The 12,341-nt window shown below is 46.5% G+C and overlaps 1 protein-coding gene across 3 annotated transcripts in view; it reads right to left on the reverse strand.

The window, feature by feature from the left end:
- RASA1 (RAS p21 protein activator 1) overlaps positions 1-12,341 on the reverse strand; it is a 148,167-nt gene that overhangs the window by 96,816 nt on the left and 39,010 nt on the right. For all 3 annotated transcript variants that reach the window (XM_075325129.1, XM_075325128.1, XM_075325127.1), the window contains exons 2-3: positions 2,072-2,224; positions 968-1,103 (exon numbers count right to left, since the gene is read on the reverse strand). In XM_075325129.1, coding sequence (XP_075181244.1) covers positions 968-1,103; positions 2,072-2,224 — 289 coding nt within the window. The remainder of the gene's footprint in view (positions 1-967; positions 1,104-2,071; positions 2,225-12,341) is intronic.

The following is a 12,341-nucleotide window of genomic DNA, read 5'->3' on the forward strand; positions in this document are numbered from 1 at the left end:
CCCCTTCGGTGCCACCTTACAGCACCACTGCAGCGTTTTTGTTTTATTTCACCACTGGAGTGGTGCATAGATGTAAGTCCCCTGCCCTGTCCTATACTCACCTGTTGCAGTCTTCATCTTTTTCCAGTGTAGCTCTGTTCGGTCTCCTGTGATTTGTGACCTGCCGGCAGCTCCAGTGTTTCATGAAGCTCAATGGAGGCCTCAGCTCAATATAAGTCTATGAGAGCCTTTTTCTGGCTCTCACAGAATTGCACTAGCACTTGTGACACAACGTCTGACTTCTCGCCAGTCAGTAGTTACAGTCAAGGGATAGTGCCATGGGACCGGAGCGGAGCTGAAAAAGGACGAAGCCACTAGACTGCAAGTATAGGAGTAGGGGCAGGGGGCTTACATTTAAAGTAGCACTAACATTTAAGTACACAGACAAAAAACAAAAAGCTGGCGTGGAGCTTTAACAGGTTATAATTAGTGACGAGTGAGCACTACCATGCTCAGGTACTCTGTATTCGAAACGAGCAGGTTGGACACCGATGGGCTCAACTCGAGTGCCGAGCATAATGGAAGACAAAGAGAAACGATCTCTCATCACTAGTTATAATTCCCCCGGTGCATACAAATACAGTTGAGAGTGGCACTCAACTGAGCAGACAGCTGCACGCCGCACACAAGGGGCCAGCAAGCCACAGGGCACTCCTGGTTTAAAGTCTATGGGACAGAATGGAATAGTAATCTCTGTTAATCCCACAGACAAAAAAGCAAATCACAGCCACACTAAACCATGGCTTCAGTGACATGGAGGTCTCGGGACCCCCTTCTGGTTTCAGTGGGGTCCGGCTTCGGCCAGGTGCTCACAGCATTTTCTGAAGCGTGAGTGCAGCCTGTAAGTTATCTCTGCTTCTCTTGACATCAGTGGTTCCCTAAGCGTCTATTTTAACTGCTGAATTTTGAGAATAAGTAATGGACTTGCCTCTGGCGGAGCCACAGGAAAAAGCAGTTTTTCTTCTTTTAGTAAACAAGAGACATGACTATAGTATCCTATGAGATCAGAGAGCGAAGAAAACCGTCTCCCTCCGATATAGAAGTCACCACACATTGCTATAATCCTGGAAGAAAGAAGGAGAAGGGATTAGAAATAACAGCAGAAATGTTTAGGTTTTGCCCACATTGGCATTATGAGCTCCTGTGATGGGCGCAGTCTACTTTGACAATGCCAATAGTGATACAAGCATCAATGGAAACTCGGAAAAAAATAAAATGGACCCCTTACAAGACCACTGGCCATATGGTCATGGCTGAAAAGTTGGTTGGTCTTACATGTCCCAATACACACTACATACATTATTACAGAGATCTGAAAGACCTGATGAGGCAGGTGTACATACGCATGCAATCCAATGTATATAACACATTTTTAAAAGGAGTATTTTATAAAGACTCATTTTAGTTTGATTATATTTACATTCTGACATGGATTTCCGAAGTACTATGCCAGTCTCACCAGGTCTAAAACATTTATTTCATGTGGTTTGCCAGGTTCAGGAAACGCCTTTCCACAGTTTATGTATAAACAAAAAAAAAAAAGTAAATAAAAAAAAAAAATGCTTTACTCACTGTTCCCAGGTCCGCTGTAGAGTCTCCACCAATACTCCAGGTCTCTGTTGTTGTCTAGAGAGCTGATGTAACATCAACAGCACTGCAGACAATAATTGGGGTCAGTGGCTCACCGATTGGCAACAGCGCTATAGATGTGACATCAGAGCTGCAGACAATCAACACCAGGAGCAGTGGTGGAAACTCCATGCTGGACCAAGGGAGAGGAACGCCCAGAAAAGAAAAAAACTTAGGCAGAGGTCTTCTTAAACAGGAAACCCCTTATAATAATGTATGCAGATTAAATGTAGAAATCTGGTGACTGGCTTTCAGTTGGAGCCTAAATGGCCTATGTGAACAGCACCTTCCATGTGGTCTCCAGCTTCTCTCAATGAAAAGCATGAAAGAAGTCTCAGACAATACACAACCACCCCCAACATAAAGCCTTACTTATTGGTTATAATGGGGTCTCACAGCATACCTGAAGTGGGTGACAACATTTGTTTTGCTGAGAAAAGACAGCACAAAGGACCCCGGCCGCCGATCACTCTCCCTGATAAGGTAGCTTCCGGTCCGCCCAGCCTGGTAAAGCCGCTCCTCTGCAATCATCCTGTCCAGCTTGCCATGATACCATCTGATAACACACAACAAATGAAAGGCTTAAGCATCAATTCCGGACATTGCTGGAGGCATTCTAGCAGTTTGTAGCGGATTTGTGCAGGTACCATCATTGTGTGAAGCTATTAACAAGGAAACTTGAATAAATTATATATATTATAAGGTGCAAAGAGGCTATTGAAGCGGCTGTGCAGGTTTAAAGGCTCTGTGTTTATAAGATGGAGGTCGGCATCAGACGACAACGGCAGATGGCCCCTCGCCATTCCCGATAGTCCAATATGAGCTTTTCTAGTAGGGGAGTGCGGCAATGCAGAGGAAATCTGTAAAGGCCCCGTTACAACAGCGACTTATCTAACGATATATCGCCGGGGTCACGGATTTCGTAACGCACATCCGGCATCGTTAGCGACGTCGTTGCGTGTGACACCAATGAGCGGTCGTTAACAATGGAAAATACTCACCTTATCGTCTATCATTGACACGTCGTTTATTTTCATAAAATCGTTGATTGTTGAGAACGCAGGTTGCTCGTCGTTCCCGAGGCAGCACACATCGCTCTGTGTGACACGTCGGGAATGACAAACTACAGATTACCTGCGGCCGCCGGCAATGAGGAAGGAAGGAGGTGGGCGGGATGTTACGGCCGCTCATCTCCGTCCCTCCGCTTCTATTGGGCGGCCGCTTAGTGACACTGCTGTGATGCCACATGAACCGCTCCCTTAGAAAGGAGACAGTTCGCCGGCCACAGCGACGTCGATAGGCAGGTAAGTACGTGTGACGGCTCCTAACGATATTGTGCTCCACGGGCAGCGATTTGCCCGACCGCACAAACGACGGGAGCGGGTGCCATCGCTAGCAATGTCACTGTGTGTAAAGCCCCCTTTAGGACCAACTCTTTATGAAGTCTGTGGGTTTATTGTGATGCTCAAAGCTGACTTCATAACATCAAAAAAGGTATCGTGTGTGCCCAAAGTATCCGCTATACCAGGACTCCTCACGGCATCCGATTCTTTGGGCGTACCCGTAGATGTGAATGAGCGAGTCTCAGGCGACGTGCGGAAGAATCTACCTAATGCCAAGATATTTTTTACATGCAAATTCAGTTAGTGGGAAAAAAAAGCTCATCTGTACTGCACCAATGAAGGACATTCATCTGTGTTCAGTTTGGGTTTTTTCTTAGAAAAAAACAAAAAAAAAACTTTCTTAGGACAGCACTCGTATCAAAAGTACGATCATGTGAACGAGCCCTCACATTCTCACCATTTTACCCAAGCTGCACATTAACATCTCCATTAGGCCTGACGCTTTACATGCAGCCCTTTAGCCAATACCACGGTGCTTCTGCCTGGGCTCCGTTCACATGTCCAGAAGTCAATTCCATTTCTTCGATCAATTCTGGGATCATAGAAACAGAAATATGTTCCAGTCCAGGATTCTTTTATTTGAATGGCAATGTACGTGCCATAAGATATCCATTATTTTTTAGTATACATAAAATAAAAAATTGCACTTTTTTCTGTAACAAAGTAAAATGAGATATCTCAAAAAGAAGCTCATCTGTTCTGTCATCTGTCAACATCTGTTTACACCCCGACACTAGAGGGGTTTTGATTTTTATACCCCGTATACTACTACCGTATTTAAAAATATAGGAGGTCCACATATAACTCTGGATGTGTAGGTTAGAAGATCATGGCAGAGTCAGCAGCCTAACCACTGAGAAGACCAATTACTATTACAGTCTGTGTATCCCTGACTGCTGTATACACAGCCCTGAGAGAGCGCCAAGTATACAAAGCATTGAGACTGCTTCCTCCTACAAGTCCACAGAGCAGATGATTGACAGGTTCCTACAAAAAAAAAAACAACTGACGGAATAAAGCTAAGTGTGAACAGGTGCAAGCTGCTGTGACTGTACACCATACAAAGAAGAATACAGCCATATTCCATATACGCTAAGATGAGTGCAAATATTGAATATGTGACATTTGGACTGTATGACTGCTATATACTTCTAAAATGAGGGTACTTAGTGTTAAATTGGCCAATTCATGACCGAAAACCAGCCATCACCAGGCAACGTTTATTTGTTGGGACCTTAATAATAATCAAACATGTCATGGACACCTTACCGCAAATGGTGGGCTCTCATGAACTGGCCTATTTATCTACTAAGAACTAAGTATAACTTCTATAGCAGAAATGCAGCCCTCATCTCATATAATATTTGCATACACCTCCACACTTATTAAGGCTGCTGTATCCATATTGCAGGGTTCTGGGAGGGAACAGGAGCTGCCGGATCCAAGAAGACCTCCAACAGCTGGTCAAGAAGGATGCCGAGTGTGCCTTATAATTGGGCTTAACAGTGGAAGTCCCAGAGAGGCGTCATTTAACATTTCTACCATTGGAACCCTATGGAGCTCGAAATTCCTGGGACTTCTAGTGTTAATATGCCAGCCCCTGTTAGAGGGGAATGTAACAATATAAAAGAAAGCATTTAAAATGTTGGAATACCCCCCTAGAGGTCTTTTATAAATCTATGTAGGGGTCACAATATGTTTAAGAAATAAAAAAAATAATGAATTTAAAAGAAAAAAAAAAGTTCAAATTAAGGCAACCAGTCCAAATCACTGTTTCATTGACCTGGTTGTAGAGCAAAACAAAAAAAAAAAAAAAAAACACAACAACCATATGTCTGACATACAAAAATAATTGTTCCGGAAATCAGAAAAAAATACTTAAAATGCCCTACTGTGGTTGTTAAAAATAATGGAAAAATTCGAAAAAAATGGAAATATATAAAAATGACACATAAATTAACCCCACATATCACAAAGAGCAGCAAAAAAAAAAAAAAAAAGAAATTAAATACCAAGGTCATGAGTGGAGGACAGTTCTGCGGTCTTGAACTGGTTAAAACAATTAACCATTTATAAGTGTAAAGTTCGCTTTTCCCTTTTACCCCAGCTCTGCTCAGTCTGGACATCCATTTAAGGCTATGTTCACACAGGGCTTTTTTGGTAACTTTTTTTCCTGACCAAAACCTGATCTTGTGGCAGGAAATCTCCCTTGAGTCATCTGCGTTTTTCATGCGTTTTTTTACTGGCGTTTTTTGCTGCAGATTTGGTGCGGATTTGCTGCTTTTTTTTCTAGAAAATGTGTTGTATGAATGAAAAAACGCAGCAAATCTGCAACAAAGAATTGACATGCTCATTCTTTAAAAATCTGACCAAAAACGCAGGTATTTGACAAAAACAGTCAGGAAAAAAACCTGATGTGTTTGTGTGTGTGCATGAGATTTCAGAAATTACAGACTTTGCTGGGACTGTAAAAAGCAGCTTTTTATCAGCATGGATTTGCATAAAACCAAGGCAAATCTGCAGTTAAAAAACGCAGCAAATACTTATCAAAAAACCCTGTGTGAACATAGCCTTACTTAAACCCTGGATCTGTTACAGATGGTCGACCATCGGACATGTGACAGAGCTGTGCACGCCAGTACTACAATATGGCTTACAATGTGGCCACTGCTTTACATATTTCTGTACTTTCAATTCATTATTCTAATTCGATGATAAACATAACTATAGATGAAGCAGATATATCCAGTTGGAAAAGGGAAGGAAGAGAACGTATGGGTTAGATAAAAGTGCAGCTGACATCTAGGAGGAGGAACTGTGCAGTGGACAGAGGCGTAATGCTAACACTGAGAGCAGGTCTTCTTCCAGACCACAAGCTAATGATGTTTCCTGATATCGGTCTACACCAGGGGTCTCAAACACGCGGCCCGCGGGCCGCATGCGGCCCTTCAGGTGGCTTCTTGCGGCCCGCAGGCCCGTGGACCTGGTAAAGATGGCGACCGGTGCAGGGGCCGCAGCTGCCAGTTATTTATTTCAGCCTACAGTTTTGTATTTGCCGCGCACAGTGAAGTTCTCACTGCAGAACGCAATAACAGCCGCCTGCCAATCAGAGGCAAGCACCTGCTGCATATGACCTCAGATGCTTGCCTGTGATTGGCCAGTGGCTGTTGTGCAGTGAGAACTGCTTTGCACGCGCCGGCCGAAAGTTCAGCGGTGACAGCAGCTGTGATCATTACCGGGTCCACGTGCCTGCGTGCTGCCAACAGCAGGTGAGAAGAATGTTTTTGTGTGTGTGGGGTTTTGTGTTGCTGGCTGAGGCTGCAGTGTGTGTGTGGGGTTCTGTGTTGCTGGCTGAGGCTGCAGTGTGTGTGTGGCATGCCGTGTGTGTGTGTGTGATTCTGTTGCTGGCTGAGGCTGCACAGAGTGTGTGTGTGTGTGTGTGTGTGTGTGTTAGCTGAGGCTGCACAGGGTGGGGGTGGTGGTGTGAGCCGATGAGGCTGCACAGGGTGGGGGTGGTGGTGTGAGCCGATGAGGCTGCACAGGGTGGGGGTGGTGGTGTGAGCCGATGAGGCTGCACAGGGTGGGGGTGGTGGTGTGAGCCGATGAGGCTGCACAGGGTGGGGGTGGTGGTGTGAGCCGATGAGGCTGCACAGGGTGGGGGTGGTGGTGTGAGCCGATGAGGCTGCACAGGGTGGGGGTGGTGGTGTGAGCCGATGAGGCTGCACAGGGTGGGGGTGGTGGTGTGAGCCGATGAGGCTGCACAGGGTGGGGGTGGTGGTGTGAGCCGATGAGGCTGCACAGGGTGGGGGTGGTGGTGTGAGCCGATGAGGCTGCACAGGGTGGGGGTGGTGGTGTGAGCTGATGAGGCTGCACAGGGTGGGGGTGGTGGTGTGAGCTGATGAGGCTGCACAGGGTGGGGGTGGTGGTGTGAGCTGATGAGGCTGCACAGGGTGGGGGTGGTGGTGTGAGCTGATGAGGCTGCACAGGGTGTGTGTGTGTGAGCTGATGAGGCTGCACAGGGTGGGTGTGTGTGTGTGTGTGTGTGTGTGTGTGTGTGTGTGTGTGTGAGCTGATGAGGCTGCACAGGGTGGGGGGGGGGGGGGTGTGTGAGCTGATGAGGCTGCACAGGGTGGGGGTGTGTGTGTGTGTGTGAGCTGATGAGGCTGCACAGGGTGGGGGGGGTGTGTGTGAGCTGAGGCTGCACAGGGTGGGGGGGGGTGTGTGTGAGCTGAGGCTGCACAGGGTGGGGGGGGGGGTGTGTGAGCTGAGGCTGCACAGGGTGGGGGTGTGTGTGTGTGAGCTGAGGCTGCACAGGGTGGGGGGGGTGTGTGTGTGTGTGAGCTGAGGCTGCACAGGGTGGGGGTGTGTGTGTGTGTGTGTGTGTGTGTGTGAGCTGAGGCTGCACAGGGTGGGGGGGGGGTGTTAGCTGAGGCTGCACAGGGTGGGGGGGGTGTGTGTGTGTGTGTGTGTGAGCTGAGGCACATTGCTACAAGGGGACAAGGATGCACACATTTTTACAGAATGGGAAACAAGATGGGGCACATTACTAGAAGATGTTGGCCAAAATTACTATGCGGTGGTTATTGTAAAACTGTATTACTTATAAAAAGGGGAAAAAATGTAAAAAAAAGTGTGTATGTATGTATATATGTATATATATATATATATATTTTTCCTGTGTGCAGCCCATACACCCAGCCGAGTTTGAGACCCCTGGTCTACACTGATAGCAATATAGGGTAGATTAGTTGTTCAACCTTTTATTGAAGGACAACAGACACAGCCCTACATGGCTATGGCAACCTATCCTTAGCATAGTCTTTAATATCAGATGTGTCCGGTCCCCCACTGCTGAGCTGTTCACAGCAGATGCCAAACTATGGAATATATAGAGCTGGAGCTGCACAGCGCCATATACTGTATAGTGGTTGTTCTCAGGTACTGCAGCTCATCAGCCCCAGGACACCTAATTATGCACAGCCAAGGTCACTCAGCCCAGCAAACAAAGGCCCATGTGAAACTTTACGTTGTACCCAGGCATCGTAAAGGACAAGTGCGCTTTTTTCATCCATTATCTCAGGTCGAAGAGTCCAGGACTCCCCCTTAGCATGTACACCAAGAGAAGCTCTGTAGGTTTCAAAGGTGTCATAGTCCATCAGACTGACATAAAATATACTGGTATCAATAGAACGAGAGAGTACACTAGCCACAAGACACCATGTATGTGGGCCTCCACCTCAGGAATATGTCAGGAGTCTTTCCTGAGGTGATAATGTGATCAAAACAGAAGCCATAGCGAGACAAAATCTGCTAAAGGGCTTCCAGAACATACAGCTGTATGGGGGCCGCCTGCTGACCACCACAAAAGGAGTCTATGGAAACTCATTCTAAAGGGGGCTTTACACGCTACGATATCGTTAATGTTTTATCGTTGGGGTCACGTTGTTAGTGACGCACATCCGGCGTCATTAACGATATCGCAGCGTGTGACACTGACCAGTGACCTTAAGCGACCTCAAAAATGGTGAAAATCGTTCACCATGGAGAGGTCGTCCCAAACTCAAAAATCGGTAAGGGCTGTTTATCCAGGTGGTTCATCTCTCATGCGGCAGCACACATTGCTATGTGTGACACCGCAGGAGCGGGGAACGTCTCCTTACCTGCCGCCGGCCACAATGCGGAAGGAAGGAGGTGGGCGGGATGTTACGTTCTGCCCATCTCCGACCCTCCGCTTTGATTGGCCGGCCGCTTAGTGACGTTGCGGTGACGTTGCTGTGATGCCGAACGTCCCTCCCCCTTGAAGGAGGGATTGTTCGGCAGTTACAGCGACGACGACGACCAGGTAAGTATGTGTGACGCTGCCGTAGTGATAATGTTCGCTACGGCAGCGATCACAAACAATCGCATGCGCGACGGGGGCGGGTACTTACACGCTTGCTATCGCTACAAATTGCTAGCGATATCGCTACCGTGTAAAGCCCCCATAAGTGCTCTCATCAAATGTACTCAGCCGCACTGCCCACAGCTCACAGCACACGGCCACGCTAGATGCTACTAGAAAGTAATGACACTGGGCACAACTAAGCTCGGCATTGACAAGCTCAATGACTAGCCGAAATCTCAATCTGCTCATGCACAGCCATAGCATCATTTCACTGACGCCTGCTGGGAGGCTATTGTGCGCATGCACTGACAATGGCACCATTTTACTGAAGCCTGCTGGGAGGTAGGTTATTGTGCGCATGCACAGCCATGGCACCATTTTACTGAAATGTGAAAAAAGGAAGTGTTTTTCAGCTCACCTGTTCCCTGCTCCTTTAAATATTCCAGGGTGCTCGCAGTTCTCCGGCTAGTTAACACCAGTATAGCAGAAGTAAGGAAGGAACAGATTTGAACTCTGCACCAATTCCATAAAAAAAAACTTTGATCCTTTATTGAAGAAAGTATGCTTTAAAATTCCAGCCAGAACCGCACAGTGCAGGAGTACAGACAGGGTAAACATTACGCGTTTCGGACTGAATGCATAAAAACAGAGGAGTCCTTATGATTAAGGACTCATCTGTTTTTATGCATTCAGTCCGAAACGCAGAAAGTTTACCCTGTCTGTACTCCTGCACTGTGCGGTTCTGGCTGGAATTTTAAAGCATACTTTCTTCAATAAAGGATCAAAGTTTTTTTTTATGGAATTGGTGCAGAGTTCAAATCTGTTCCTTCCTTACCATTTTACTGAAGCCTGCTGGGAGGTTATTGTGCACATGCGTACCCATGGCACCATTTTACTGAAGCCTGTATTAGACCGATCTACGCAAGAATCACCCATGGCTATGAACAGGGCTGAATATTAAACAGCATAAAGTCACTTCCACCAGAGACAGCTGAGGCTGTGGCAGATATGAAGAGCATACTCACAGTCCCGCCCCGATGCACAAACAGCTCATAGCACCAAAACTTCTAATGGAGATTGAAGAATAGACAGGCCTCTGATTGCTACAGTGAAGGTACCTATTATATTAGCAGAACAGTGCCTTTCTGCCCATACCTTTCATTTATCATGCCTGATCCTGGTGACAGGTTCCCTTTAAGTACCTCTTCTGACTGATTAGCATCTCATCTCCAGTGTAACATACCTAACTTATCTCTGCACCCCAAGGCCAGTATATGCACATTCAGCCTTGCCCTTCTGTGTGGTGCTCACACAAGTCACCATCTGGGGACCTGCTCTCCAGAGCAGTTAGGCTATTAGGCTATGTGCACACGCTGCATTTTTATGACGCTGCGTTTTTGTGCGTTTTTGGCAGCTAAAAACGCACAAAAACTCACCTTGGGCAAAAAACGCATGCGTTTTTACCGCGTTTTGGTGCGTTTTTGATCTCTGCGTTTTACCAATGCATTGCATGGGGGGAAAACGCAGAAAAACGCAGGAAAAAATTGACATGTCCATTTTTTTTAAGCTAAAAAACGCAGATTATAAAAAAAAAGTTGTGTGCGGACAGCAAAAATGAAAACTCAGACTTTGCTGGGGAAGCAAAGTCATGCAGTTTTGAGGCCAAAAACGCACTGTGTGCACATAGCCTAAGACCTAGCAGACAAGGGCACATTACACAGCACAGGCCTGCGAACACTTGTGACTCCGTACCCGCAGGTAGTGACCCCGCTCTGTAGAGCTCACACACTGCTCCTTACACCTCATCCTTCTCGTCTCCCATTATGGCTATGGAGCCATCACTGATCTAAGATGCTGTGAACTGGGGAGAAATGTGGTGGGAAAATAAATAGTGTCATTTTTTTTCTTCTGGTATTTTTAGCCATTATTTCCCCTGCAGTATGATGGGGTTAAGAACAGATGCAACGTGATATGCCGGCTGCGGTCCTGTCACTGACAGCTGGAAGTGTGGCAGGAAGTGACAGCGCCGCGCTGACCGCATCTGCCAGATCCAAGCGTGACAATGGCAGGCAGAGCTGTGACCACAGATACAAAGCTAAGCGCACATCAGTAATGGAGGAGCTGTATCAGACTGCATATGGGACTGACCCTGCTCTTTGCAGGAAGCGTTACCAGAAATACATTAGGACACTTCTTAAAATGTCATTCCAGAATAGAAAACAGAAGAAAAAACGAGATTTTTTTCATGACCCTTCTGATCCTGTATTTCTGAGAACAGGGGGGTAATTACTTATCCCAAATCAGTGTTTATTGTTAGCAATATGGCTGGTAACCCAGCAGAAGCGTCTGCTGCTGTGCACATAAGTAGGAGCGCATTATTACAATGTTTATGGAGGGTTCTTTGACATCTTCCCCCATTAATGTGAATCACATGATTGTGCTGAGAAAACAAACAAGGCTTTTTGAGAGGCTGACAATAATCCTTCCCAGCTCGCCCACACACTGCCCCTGGCCTGTACTGGGAAAGGCATATATCCAGAAGACCGGCTGACGGAGGATCTCAGTATCAGACCGCACAGGAGCAGCTGGAGACCTTCTCTTTTTTAATCACATGCTCAAATATTTAAAAGATAGAAAAAATCCTGGCTTAAAATATTTCTATTGTTCATTTTCCTCCTAAACGCTAAGTTACAGCACCTCTCCAGTGTGGTTGGTATACGATCACCGCTGGAGTGCTGCTTTTAAAGGGAATCTGTCAGCAGGTTTTGCCATGTAATCTGAGGACAGCATGAGGTAAGGATTAAAACTAAGGACACACAGTGAGTAAAACAGTGTGTGGACTGCGATGGAAAAAAAAAAAAAAACGCATTCCACTCGGACCAATGTGGACTATGGGGCTGCTCCCATCTGCGATTTTTCTCTCAGCCCTTATCAGTCCGAGAAAACAATCACAGCATACTGCAGGTGGAATCCGATTAGTTTTCACTCGCACCCATAAGTCTATGGGTGCGAGAGAACCTTTAGACTACAATCACATTACACCAGAGTAGTATAGTGCAATATACCCATCAGCTGATATTGGAGGATATAGGGAGACTAGTCCCTCCCTTTCCTCCGTAGCGGTGATCCGATCGCAGGATCACATCACAGTATAATGACACTCAGACCACGCTCGCATGCTAAATGTCCATGTGACCTTAGCCTAAAACACAGAATTCACCAATGTGTCACATGTCAAGCTCCTGTGCAGTTTATTTAAACTCTAGGACTTGATCATTGCTGACTAGCTGGCAGGTGTCATGTTGTCCAACTGTGCCCCCTTGTGTGATTAGCAGCTCACCATCTATAGAAATGTACATACAGAGCCTGGGGCAGCATTTTCAGCG

Source organism: Anomaloglossus baeobatrachus, chromosome 1 (assembly GCF_048569485.1).
Source record: "Anomaloglossus baeobatrachus isolate aAnoBae1 chromosome 1, aAnoBae1.hap1, whole genome shotgun sequence".
NCBI lineage: Eukaryota > Metazoa > Chordata > Amphibia > Anura > Aromobatidae > Anomaloglossus > Anomaloglossus baeobatrachus.